Source organism: Triticum aestivum, chromosome 5D (genome assembly GCF_018294505.1).
Source record: "Triticum aestivum cultivar Chinese Spring chromosome 5D, IWGSC CS RefSeq v2.1, whole genome shotgun sequence".
Classification (NCBI taxonomy): Eukaryota; Viridiplantae; Streptophyta; class Magnoliopsida; order Poales; family Poaceae; genus Triticum; species Triticum aestivum.
Window position 1 is genome coordinate 82,426,555 of NC_057808.1, and position 13,074 is coordinate 82,439,628.

A 13,074-nucleotide genomic window follows, 5' to 3' on the forward strand; every position below is an offset into this window, starting at 1 on the left:
ATATTTTTTGAATTCACAAACATTTTTAAAAATTCATAAACATTTTAAGAACACACAAACATTTTTTCTCAAATCCGCAATCTGTTTTGAGTTTGGAACTTTTTAGAAATCCACAATTATTTGGAAAAAATAAAAAAACATAACCAGAAATGAAAAGACAAAAACAAAAAAAACGGCGTCCCACCCTTCACATGGGTGGGCCCAAAACGTCGCGCGGGGTGTGCTGGCGCCTTAAGAGCATCTCTGGTAGATCCCTTATATCCCACCAAACTGTAAAATAACCGCCAGTTTTCAGTTTTGGACGACAAAAGTAACCCGAACAGACACCTTATACACCTTCGACCTTTACCTTTTCATTTTTTTAAGGGATGCGGTAAGAAGTTCCTCCCGATCTGCAAAAACACAGTTTCCACGCCGCTTCTACAATGCCCTATATCGGGAGGAAGCAGTTGGCGGGAGTCCAACTACCACAGAAACATCCACGGCCCCCCTGCGACGGGAGCTAGCTAGCTAGCTCGCTCCTGAAGTAGACACAGTTTCCACGCCACTTCTACAGTGCCCTATATCGAAAGGAAGCAGTTGGCGGGAGTCCAACTGCCACAAAAACATCCACGTCCCGCCTGCGACGGGAGCTAGCTAGCTAGCTCGCTTCTGAAGTAGACACAGTTTCCACACCGCTTCTACAGTGCCCTATATCGAGAGGAAGCAGTTGGCGGAAGTCCAACTGCCACAGAAACATCCACGTCCCGCCTGCGACGGGAGCTAGCTAGCTAGCTAGCTCGCTCCTGAAGTAGACACAGTTTCCACGCCGCTTCTACAGTGCCCTATATCGAGAGGAAGCAATTGGCGGGAGTCCAACTGCCATAGAAACATCCACGTCCCGCCTGCGACGGGAGCTAGCTTGCTAGCTCGCTCCTGAAATAGACACAGTTTCCATGCCGCGGGAGCTAGCTAGCTCCCGTCGCAGGCGTGGAAACGCTTCGTATTTGGCCGCTTCGTGCGCTGTCCGTCAGCTTCGTAGGGGCAAGCTAACTGACCGTGGACACAAGCGAAAGAAAGAAGAGGCGAGGAAAAAATATAAGCAAATATTTGATTTTGTCTGTTCGGCCTCAGCTCAAACCAACACTTAAAACACATTTTCCGCAAACTAAAAACCGTGTTTTCAGTTCCGCAGTTTAAGGCTGTGATGAGTTGTTGATCCACTGAAAACCAGGCTTCGCGTTAGGCTGTCTGTTTGACTGCTATTCCAGCGGTAACACAGATAAGGTTCAGAGATTCTGGGTCCTAGCCTATGATTTATGCTGAAACTCATTGATTATATGGTCTATATTGCAACATTGTCCGACCTGCACGAGCAATTTCTGCATATGGTCTAGCATTTCAAACGTGGACGTCATTAGCCCTGGAAGCTGCAGGTCAGCACGCAACAAATAAACGGTCTTTTATGGCAGGACAGGCCCACTTCAGTTCAACTTGTTAATCTATTCGATCGATCTACCAACGTTTACAGGTTTTCAGATAAAGATTAAATTAGAATTTGAAAACAAACTGCCGATCTTGCAATCTTTGGCATGTATGGAACACCATGCTCGACCCCGATGACAATCAGACAGATTTAAACAGATTATACATGGAACCCTGTTTAGAAATCAAGATGGTTCCCAGATAAATGGCGATGGATCAGTTTGCTGAGTATTTCTGTGACAAGGCCTCGTAGTGCTTCCTTTGCTGTGACCAACAAGAAAAAGTGAGGCAGATGCTACCTACTGAGGGTGAAGCAAAATAATGATCAAAATGTCTTTTACCTGTTCCGACACCGACGGCTTGATTTTAGATAGAGCTTGCTCAAAGTGCGATAATTCAATCGAAGGAACTGAACACGATGAACTTATTGATAATGCTCCATTCTCCAGGAGTTTCAAACTCTCTTCCAACGCTACCTTGGCTGCTTCGTTCACCTGCAGAAGGAAGCATGTGAGTTCCCTCCATGTTCTTCCTAAAGTTCATGCTTCATCACAAAGAATAAAGAATACCCACTTCAAAAAAATAATCTAACGGACAACAACTCAATGAAAAAAGCACAGAAATTACCAGCGATGCTAGGTCAGCACCAGTGAGATTGTTGCACTCCTCACGGCGTGCAAGTGCATCCAAATCAACAGTGCAGGATACAGGTTTTTTCTGAGAATGTGTTAGGGCTTTTAATATTGAATGTCGCTCATTAGCACTAGGCAAAGGTACAAAATACTTCTGCCCCAATCTACCAGGCCGTAGAAGAGCATCATCTATCACATCAATTCTGCACCATACATGGAACTGCATGTTGAGCCTTCCTTTCGGAGATAAATAAGTAAAAAAGAACAACAACCAGTGGCTGACAATACCTATTTGTAGCTCCAATAACATAAACACCTTCACGCTGATCAGCACCATCAAGTTCAATAAGTAACTACGAACAGAACAGGTACAATAACATTGAGCAAAGGAACAAACAAATTAAAAGAATCTCTAGTTGTGAAACATACAGGTGATGATACATAAGATGTCCAAACCTGGTTTAGGAGACGTTCAACAACCCATGCTCCCTCCTTCCCTCTTTTTGTTGTCAGAGCATCTACCTGGAACATCGGTCAATAAACACTTGAGAACCATACAATCAGAAAATCACCTTCACAGCCAAGACCCACAAGTTGCTGGTCAATTCCAATAGCACAAATGTACCAAACATGCAAATTGTTTAAGAGATTGATCCAAGTTCCCATCAACAGATTAAATTATACAAATAGCTAAACAGAAACTTTACCTCGTCAAAAAATAGAATGCACGGGGAGTTGATTCGTGCACGGGTGAATATCTTCCTTATATCTGATTCACTCTCCCCAACATACCTGTTCAATACTTCAGGACCCTAAAGTTCCAGAGAAAGAAATATCTGAGCAGTATGTCCAGAACTGAAGAGGAAATTGCTTATTTACCACTGGATAACTCCTCAACAGCTCACTTGCTATCAAAAAGACAAATGTTATGTATTTAGCACTGTAAAACTCAATTTGTTGCCAACATCGCCATTATGCTATTAAAAAACACTTCCCGTTAAATCGTATAGAGCTGTTAATTTTTCCCAATAATACCTAAAGTACCCTCAGTTGAACAGAAGGTCCACTCACAACAGCACTGGCACAATAACCAGACCAATTGATTTCTCAATAAAAATCCCGCTGCATGATATAGCACCAGCACTTCAAAAGAACGTCAACAAAATGATCAAGATAAAACTTTCCTACGATGTTGTGTCGCGCACATCATTGATATAGCATGAGGACATGCGAATGTAGGCAGTGAATGGCAAGTCTGATGGAAGCCTTGCAAGCATGCACTATGCTCTATAAGTGGAGTTAGGAGGATTTAGAGACAACTGATAACCAAGATATTGTAACAAGTTCACTCAGCTTATGCTCCAATTATTCCCAGGCTTAGTGCATGTCAAAATGGCCAAAGACGAGGTATGACTTCTTTTTGTATCCCCCAATCTTTAGGAGTGCTACAGGCAGTCCAAAGGTAGATAGGCACAAGAAGGTGTTGAGAGTAGCAACGGCAAGCAAAGAAAGGGCAGCATGAATGTCCAAAAGAATAGCAAGGGCAAGCGAAGGAAATGGCCGACATCAATATCCAATTTGCAAGGGTTGTGAATCTAGCTACCAGAATGGAAAAGGAAAAAAAATGGTAACTGCACCATCACTTCTTTCATTCTCTTATGACAGATAAGGTACGGAGTAATATTTTTATCCTCATTCAGAAAGAAAGAAAAATATAAATTAAAACCATAGTCCTTGAGCGATTGAGGGCAGTCAAACTGCACTAGCTATTCCATGTCCACCTAGCAACCCAAGTGGAGCAAGTGTTGAGAAGTCAACCTCATCGAAGACATGCATCGTCTAAATCTGCAAGGCACATGTCCATTTGTTTCCAGAAAGTGACACGACAATGTTCTCTTTTGCAATAGTCGACTTACATCCCAAAATCTGACATGTAGACCAAAGATCGGTTCTTTCCTTTTCTTTTTGAAAACTCAAACGATCGGTCCTAACCAAACTGAAGTTGCCTCATAGGGATTTGTCACAACACAAACTAGGAGGGCGAGGCCAAAGCCATGCCTGCTTCAATGGACAGACACGCAATGAGCACTACAAGTAAGAAAGCTCAAAGTGAGAATTTCTATCCTATGAATAAGATCTCTTCATGGGTGGAATTCATTTAGTGGACTTGTCTAGTTATATTGCAGTTCCTTCCGTTTGTTATCACGCTGAAGTTTGTAAAATTCATGTGTGTGATGGATTTCATGGAATTATCATACTTACTTTTAGAGATTTCTGATTGCCATGCTGGAATTATCAGTGTACTGAAACTAGGTCTACTAGGGCATATACTCATACTAGGTACGCTGCCTGTGACGAAGCTCTCGACAGGTTTAACAGGTTTAAAGGACGATTACTAGGTACAATAGGCTAACGGGCCAAGCAGAACTTGTAACATGGACTCGCATTCACATGTTGCTCAATGCTCACAGAATTCTGAAATGGTCCATTATTCACCTCACAAAGTCTAAAACATTACTTGTCTATTCAGAGTATATACATCAAGAGAAATTAAATGCATTTTTTTATTGGGAACTGTGGGGCAACACCCCCACAGCATATCAAAAGCTTTATTAAAACAGAAGGGAACAAGTACAATACAGGGATTACAAGAGGTAATCAAACATAACTAGTCTAAAAGAAAGAGATAAAAAGATTACAAAACTATGCCTCAAGGGGGCAGAAAAGAACTATATTTTTATGCTACATGAGCTATATTTTTATGCTACAATTTATTTCGAATTTCGTATGCTACAAAAGAATAAACAATTGGATATATTAAGAAGGTACAATGCAATAAGGGAACCTATCGACGATGGGTTAACAAGTTTCAATGCACTGAAATTATCATATCTGTGGTCCTGCAGAAAATGGCCATGCTAAAATTACCATATTTGTTGTCACGCTTGAACTTGTCATGCTAAAATCACAAGCGAAAATGACAACGAAATTATTTGATGAAAAAATGGCAAAATTTCAAATCATCTTGCTTATTTGCCATCAAAGGTGAAACTGTCTCTCTACCATTTAACAGATGGAGTTAAACAGCTACTCCCTCAGTTCACAAATATAAGATGCTCGACCTTTTTCTGATTCGGATGTATATAAACGCATTTTACTGTGTTTGTTTACTCATTTCAGTCCGTATGTAGTCCATATTGAAATATCTAAAACATCTTATATTTGTGAATGGAGGGAGTACTTAGCAGGCGATGGCATGCTGGCAATCAATTCAGTCTTTCAGTGTTAAATAAGCAACACCATTTTGAATGAGCAATAAGCAATTATTCAGCTGTACATAAGCAATTTCCAAAAAAATGGAAGGAGTGTACTGAGAATATGGAAATCTAAGCATCAATTTACCTTAATATGAATAAAATTAGCCCCTGAGTCGTGTGCAACTGCTTTTGCTATTAGTGTTTTCCCACAGCCCGGAGGTCCAAACAGCAACACACCAGCTTGCATGTTAACTCCAAATTTCTTGAGAGGGACGAAGAGGACATGAAAACGTAAGTAAAGGAAAAGGAGAATATCAAAGAAATTGCTTGAAAATATTTTAAATAAGTGCCAGGGTTGTCTTATCATTTGATTAGCTAGCTGTCCATACAGTGAAGAGGCTTCAACTTATATGGGACCAACCATCGCTACTGAAACCATACAACGGACTGAAGAAATGGGAAATGTTGGCGCACGGTAAAGATGATGCACCTTATAATATTCAGGGTACTTGATACATTGAACGATGGAGCGGTCCAATTCCTTCTTTAATGAATCAAGACCTCCGACACAAGCCCATGTGACATCAGGCACAGAAGAAAATCCTTCTCTTCTCATTGATGGTTGAACTATTTCGGTGATGGCTTCCTTTAGCGATTGAAGTAACAAGGTATGTTAGAAACCAAAAGCTATAACAGAAGAAAACAGGATGGAAAAGGAGGGCACACAGCACAAGAAGAAAAACAATGCAACATGAACAACATACTTGTGATAAGGAAAGAACAAAAATGACCAGCCACGTCAACTTAGACACCATGAAATCAACACATATCATATACTTAAAAAATATTATAAGAACAAACACAGTCAACTAAGAGATAGAAAAAGGCCATTCTGGAATACAAACCTTAAACTAGCTAGATGAAATAAAAGTAAGAATTCTAGGGATCTAAATGTAAAAGGTGTAAAGATTTACCTCAAAGTCATCCATTGTAATACTTAGCTGCTGCAGCTCGTGCCGATCCCAAGGATGCCTCCAGTAGTCCTGCTTGTTGTTTCCTTCCTTCAAACACTTGTCTTTTCTTGCATAAACTATTCTTTTTATAGCTACACTCCCTGCTGTATCAACCAACGCCTTCAAGTCTGCACCAACAAATCCTGGCGTGGCCTTTGCTATCTTCAACAAATTAAACTGGCCTTCTGGTGGCAATCGAAGTTTCTGAGCAAGCCTCTCCAGTATCTGTTTCCGTGCATTCTCATCTGGAACACCAAGAGATATTTCCCGATCAAACCTTCCTGGTCTTCGAAGCGCTTGGTCAACAGCATCAGGTCTATTCGTAGCTCCAATAACAATAACATAGCCAGGCTTCTTCTTTTCATATGATTGTGAATCATCCATGTCATCAGTAGCATACGATCGAAAATTCTGGTGGAATTCATCCATGCATGTCATCAACTGTGTAACTACACGTCGTTCCATCTCTCGTTGCATATTCTCCCGCTTGGATGCAATTGCATCTATCTCGTCTATAAATACAATTGAGGGAGCAGTCCTGTATGCCTTGCTAAACAAGGTTCTGATGTTTTCCTCAGAAGCTCCTGCAAGTACAAAAGAGTGTCCGCATTACGACGTTTTACTTGCTCCAGGAAGGAAACATACATAATAGGTAGTCAAACGCAAACGAAGTTTACAAACTTGGTGCAAATTAAGAATCAAACAGCATACCGGAGACCCCAGACACAACTTCGGTGGCCGAGATTTTGTAGAACGGCACGCCTGTCTCGTTGGCAATTGCGTGGGCAAGCGTGGTCTTCCCACAGCCAGGAGGTCCGTGCAGCAGAATCCCAGTCACAGGCCGCACTCCAAGATGCAGTGGCAGCTCCGGTTGGCACAGCGGGACCACCACCTCCAACATCAGCTTCTCTATCACCGACTCCATGCCCCCGAGGTCAGCAAACATTACCCCTTTCCCCCCACTGTGGCCTCCTTCAGCGTCAGGCATCATAACCTTCTCCGCGGTGACCTCCATCTCGAGCTGCTGGTTAGCGTCGGGGTCTCGTTTGGATTTTTGGGAGGAGTAGCTGGAACGTAGCAGCGATTTCGTCACGTCAAAGGCAGGGGAAGGCGGCGAGAGGGTGGTGGAGGACGATGTGGTGTCATGACTGCGGCAGCGGCGGGAGGGGGGGGAGGCACTGTCGGAGCAGGCATCGCCGGCAGGAGGTAGGGAGGAGATGGCCCGGCGGACAACGGAGGCGAATAACTCCAACTTGTAGCGTTGGTACTCGCGGTGGCGGGAGCGGATGGCGCGGGCGACGTCGTCGGCGGAGGAGCCAGGGACGGCGAGGCCGGCATCCGATAGGATAACTCGGCGCACGCGGGACTCCAGGGAGTAGGACCGGCGCGGGCGCTTCGCCATCGGCGGCGGCGGCGGCGGCGGCGGTAGGGTTTGGGGTCTGGTTTGGGGACGGGGAGTGTGACGGGTTCGCGGTACCTAATAATAATCTCTCCTCGGCAGGGTAGGCCGGCATCACGGTTTAAGAGCATCTCCAGAAATTACTATATTTGAATATATTTGCATTAGAAAAACGATCAAAAAAGGACGAACGAAGTAAATCTCTATTCCTAAGAGCATCTTCGCCGCGCCCCCAACAGGCCCCGAGGCGACTTTTTCTACGCCGGCGCCGAAAAAACGCCCCAGTCGCACCCTCAGGACGCCGTAATCCGCCGGCTCGGCCCGTTTTTGGTCCGGCGATCGCAGGCCAAACCCGGCGCACTGGGGGCACTCGGGGGCTCGGCGCAAAGGGAAAAGCATGTCTGGCCCACACCGTCAGGCGAAAAGTCAGGCCTATCGTCCAAATTCGCCTCCCACCCCCCGCGCGCTCGGACGCCACCCGGCTGATCCCAGCGCCGCCCACCGCCCACCACCGCTAGATAGGTCATTCCCCGCCGAAAAAAGAGAAGAGGTTTCGCCGAAGCAGCCTCTCCACCACCGTCTGGGCGATTTTTTCGGCGTTCCGGCCGCGCAGGGCGTACTGGCGGGTGCGCGCCCACCGCGCCCGCAAGGTGTTCGGCGATTTGCCTGCTCGGCAATGGACTCGGATGACGAGGAGGCGCTCGCCGCGCTGCTGGAGGAGGAACCGATGCCGACGTTCAGGAAGAGGAACATCTCATGGTCCTCTCCGCCCTCGCTGGCCTGCTCCGCAATCACTTGTATACATATAATTTGTATTGAACTATCTGTTGTTGCACTATTTTGTTGAACTATTTGATTTCTATTGATTTTCTATGATGAACTACGTGATAAAAAAATTATTTATGTTGAGAATTCACGCCGAACCACGCTGAATATGGGCCGATTCTCGCCGATATCGGGCCATTTTTGCCAAAAACTGGACCGACATCGGCGCCTGGGGGCGACGACTGGGTACCCAACCGCCCCAAGAGCCGATTATACCGCCGGCTCGCCCCTGGCGGCGATTTTTATGCCTCCTGGGAGGGCCAACGGCTGGAGATGCTCTAATGTCTTAGTCCGTACGTAGTTCGTTCATTCGTCCGCTCGCACCCCCTCGCTTGACCTCCCCACTTCCACCGATTTTTATCTATCAAACCCCACCTCTCGATTCCCTCACCGATTTTCTTTTCCAGTCAAAACCGATTGAAAAAACCAGCGCCCTTGGTCCCGTCCCCAGCTCGTCCCATCCCCCGCGTCGGCGACACGGGGGAAAACAGCGCCGCCGCCCAAGGCCCGCTCCGCCCCCACCACTCCCCGCAACGCCGTTGCCGGAGGGCCGGCAGGCGAAGCCGCACCGCGCCCAAGGACGGCGGCGGCGGGGCGGTTTCGTCTCCCTACCTCCTGCCAGGGCCCCCACCCCACCATACCTCGATCTGGCCGGGAGCCCCTCCACCACCGTCCCCGCCCCTCCCGTGCGGCCTTCCTCGTCTCTGGTGATGGAGTTCGTCCCCGGATCCGTGACGACGGCGCCCCGGTGACTCTCCCACGTGTGCGGCTTGGCCGGCCCAGAACCGTCTACTCCTAATGTCTCAGTCCGTAGTCGTCCGTTCGTTCGTCCGCTCGCACCCCCTCGCACGACCTCCCCACTTCCACCATTTTTTATCTATCGAACCCCACCTCTCGATTCCCTCATCGATCTTCTTTTCCAGTCAAAACCGCTTGAAAAAACCAGCACCCTTGGTCCCGTCCCCAGCGTCGCCCGTGACTGGCGACACGAGGGAAAACCGCGCCGCCACCCAAGGCCCGCTCCGCCCCCACCGCTCCCCGCAACGCCGTTGCTGGAGGGCCGGCCGGCGAAGCCGCGCTGCGCCCAGGGACGGCGGCGGCGGGGCGGTTTCGTCTCCCTACCTTGGCAGCACGGGCTTGGCCTTGCTCCTCCCCTGGCCGCATCCTCCCTCGGCAGCACTCTCTCTTCATGTTGCATTGTTGCTGGTGGTGGTTGGGCCTGGTCACTTGATACATGTTTGATTGATGAACTTGATATTGCGACCTTTCATATCTTTAGGTTCTGGAAGTTAGATTAACCTGGCCTGGATGTGCATACTCGCCTGGTCAATATGATTTCCTGATTCAAGCATATGGTGTGTGTTGCAGGTCCTTGAGTTTGGGTACGGCAACTCGCGACACGAGGTGGAGCTTCTGCGGTAGGGCGTCCCCATCACGTGCATCGACCTCTCGTTGGTTGCCTTCAAGAGTGTGGGTGACCGGCCATTAAGCTTGTTTTGATGCCCTTTGATATTCTAAGCAAGTCTTGGCCTTTCCAGATTCATCAACACAGCTCACATTAGTGGTCAATATGGTTCAGATGCATAATAGTACGTCTTTGTTTCCCTTTTCTTGTGGATACCACATCTTATCAAAAAGAGTTCTTTATACCTTGTAACTAGGTACAATTAATATTTAACAAGCAACAATTACTCATGCAGACAATTCAAAAAAAAATCGTGTAGTCAATCCTTAAATATTCCTCTTGTTATGTCTCTATTTTGTAGTTTCTTCTTCTTTAAGATAGAAATAGATGCACAATGGTTGATATAGTATCCTACTCTCGCAGATGTGGAGCATGAAAAGGTGTACGTGTGGTGATAACTAAGGACGCCAAGGTCTACAGTATCCTACTCTGCTATCGAGAATAATATTTTTAAGGGTCTGCTATGGAGAATAATATTTTTGAGGGTCTGCTATGGAGAATAATTAACAGGTATACAGTATGCAGTCTGCACACGGTTGGCGTTATTTCTTTCGTATGCACATCAAAGTGCTGAAAATCTGAGCGCAAACTTTTGGCTCCCGGGCTCCTTCAAGCCAGGTATTTTAGAAAAAATCAAAAGGGATGTTTCAAACAAATTAAATTTTGTATGAAATATGAAAGTGTTGGGAATTAGCACACAAATGCACTTGTAGTAGCACTTTTTTCCAAAGCCATTGTGAGCAGCACTTCCAGCAACAATCAAGCAACTGGGATTTGACACAACATATGAATCACGATTGGTGCAATGGTGGATGGAAGCTAGAAAACGCATACATAAGCAAACTCGGAAAGGATTTGACACATTCGTGATGCTCATTTGCTGGACACTTTGAAAACAGAGGAACGCGAGAGTGTTCGGATCAAGCCAAATCAAGAATGAATGAGAGACTGTGGACTTGATCTTCGAGGATTTGAGGACTTGGGCTACGGCAGGAGCATTTGGAGGACTCCTATATCCGAGTAGTAGAGTAGCATTAGGAGTGGGGTGGAGGCTTGGCTGGGGTCGGCTTGTGACTACCAACTAGCACATTTGTAAAACTCTTGTACATATTTTCTCCCTTCTATAAAGCTAAGGTACGCCTTTGGCGTACCCTCGAAAAAAAGTAACTGGGATTTGCAACATTCTAAGCAACCAAGGCTCTGATCCCACTCTGTTGGGAATTAGCACACAAATGCACTTGTGGTTAACTGAAAACTGCAGCGGAAACAAGTAATCTCAGCACCACATCATGTACTAATTCAAGGATCGTTGCTTAGCACGGAAGGAAACATATGCAGGAGCATATATGGAGGCAGAAAATGTTACTCAGCAGGCAAGACACTCCTCAGCCTAGTGTCTTGTGATAGGAGTAAGTTTTCTTGACAGCATCAAGCATCAACAAAGAGACACCCGATTTTTACGTGGAAAACCCCTCAACTTGAGGGGAAAAACCACGGGCCGAAGCCACCCAAATCCTCTTCCACTATTATCAAATGTGGAATACAACAAGTTCTTCTCTAGACAGCACTAGAGGATCTCATACATCAAGATTTCTGAATCTTGGATGAACACAACAAGATTTGGGGCTCAAGAACTAGGGATTGGAACAATCTCACCAAAGATGGTGGAACCGAAGCTTGAAGGAGGCAAGGTAGTGGATCTGGACCATCACAACCTTGGGAGGAGCTCCCTTTTCTTCTTCCTTCAATCTTCCTCTTCTTCTCTCTTGGAAGATGAACTGATTTTCGTCACGCTTGGTGGTGGCTGTTGGATGGAGGGTAAAGCATCCCCATCCACTCATGTGCAAAGTCCAAAATGACCCTAGGTCATAACCCTAATGGGTAGTGGGCTTATGCACCTCTTTGGGCTGCCTAAAAGGCCTTTAAATGGTCATCTCCTCACAACCCACATGAGGAGGATATCCCAACAAATCTCCCCCTCCGACTCATGAGGGGGGCACCGCCATGCCCGCTACCTTGCAACATACTTGTAGCTTCCCATTTGGCAATATCTTAGTCATCATATCCGAACCATTTTCGTCGGTATGGATCTTCTCAAGTTTCAGCAACTTGGAACTCACGACATCTCGAATCCAACGGTACCTCACATCAATGTGCTTGGTTCGAGAGTGATAGCTTGAATTCTTGGCAAGATGAATATCACTCTGACTGTCACAAAACAAAACATACTTCTCTTGCTTCATGCCGAGCTCTTGCAAGAAGTTCTTCATCCACAAAACTTCCTTGCCAGCATCAACTGCTGCAATGTACTCAGCTTCCGTAGTTGATGTAGAAAACATTTCTGCAATCTTGATTGCCATGACACTGCCCCCCTTGCATAAGTCATCAGGTATCCGGATGTGGACTTCCTACGATCCTTGTCACCTGCGTAATCTGCATCTGTATAGCCCTGCAATACAGGATCGCCATTTCCAAAGCATAGACAAGATGTAGAAGTACCCTTGAGATACCTGAGAATCCACTTCACTACTTCCCAGTGAGTTTTACCTAAATTTGTCATGAACCGGCTAACAACTCCAACTGCATAGGCAATGTCAGGCCTAGTGCATACCATGGCATACATCAAACTGCCCACAACAGATTGGTAAGGTACTTTCCTCATTTCTTCTTTCTCCTTCTTGCTTGTAGGACATTGTTTAGAATTCAGTTTGTGATGGCCTGCAAGTGGAGAGATAACAGATTTTGCATCTTTCATATTAAACCTTTCAAGTACCTTCTCAATGTATCTTTCCTGTGAGAGCCAAAGCAGCTTCTTTGATGTATCACGGGAGATCTTCATGCCAAGTATTTGCTTAGCTGGTCCTAAATCCTTCATGGCAAATGATTTACTCAATGCCTTCTTGAGGAGAGCAATCCTCTTTGTGCCATTTCCAACAATCAGCATATCATCAACATACAACAAGAGAATAATGAAGTCACCCTCGGCGTACCTCTTCATAAAGACACAATGATCAGGTTG

At 45.9% G+C, this 13,074-nt stretch overlaps 1 protein-coding gene across 1 annotated transcript; it reads right to left on the reverse strand.

Moving 5' to 3' along the window:
• Positions 1 to 1,462: 1,462 nt before the first annotated feature.
• On the reverse strand, positions 1,463 to 7,861 carry LOC123119592 (cell division control protein 48 homolog C). Its single transcript, XM_044539449.1, has 10 exons — positions 7,078 to 7,861; positions 6,328 to 6,950; positions 5,844 to 5,999; positions 5,499 to 5,615; positions 2,804 to 2,908; positions 2,553 to 2,618; positions 2,385 to 2,449; positions 2,092 to 2,299; positions 1,806 to 1,958; positions 1,463 to 1,728 (listed from the first exon to the last, which is right to left on the reverse strand). The coding sequence occupies exons 1-10, from the start codon at positions 7,766 to 7,768 to the stop codon at positions 1,681 to 1,683; spliced, it is 2,232 nt and encodes a 743-aa protein (XP_044395384.1). The 5' UTR covers positions 7,769 to 7,861; the 3' UTR covers positions 1,463 to 1,680.
• Between the last annotated feature and the right edge of the window lie 5,213 nt (positions 7,862 to 13,074).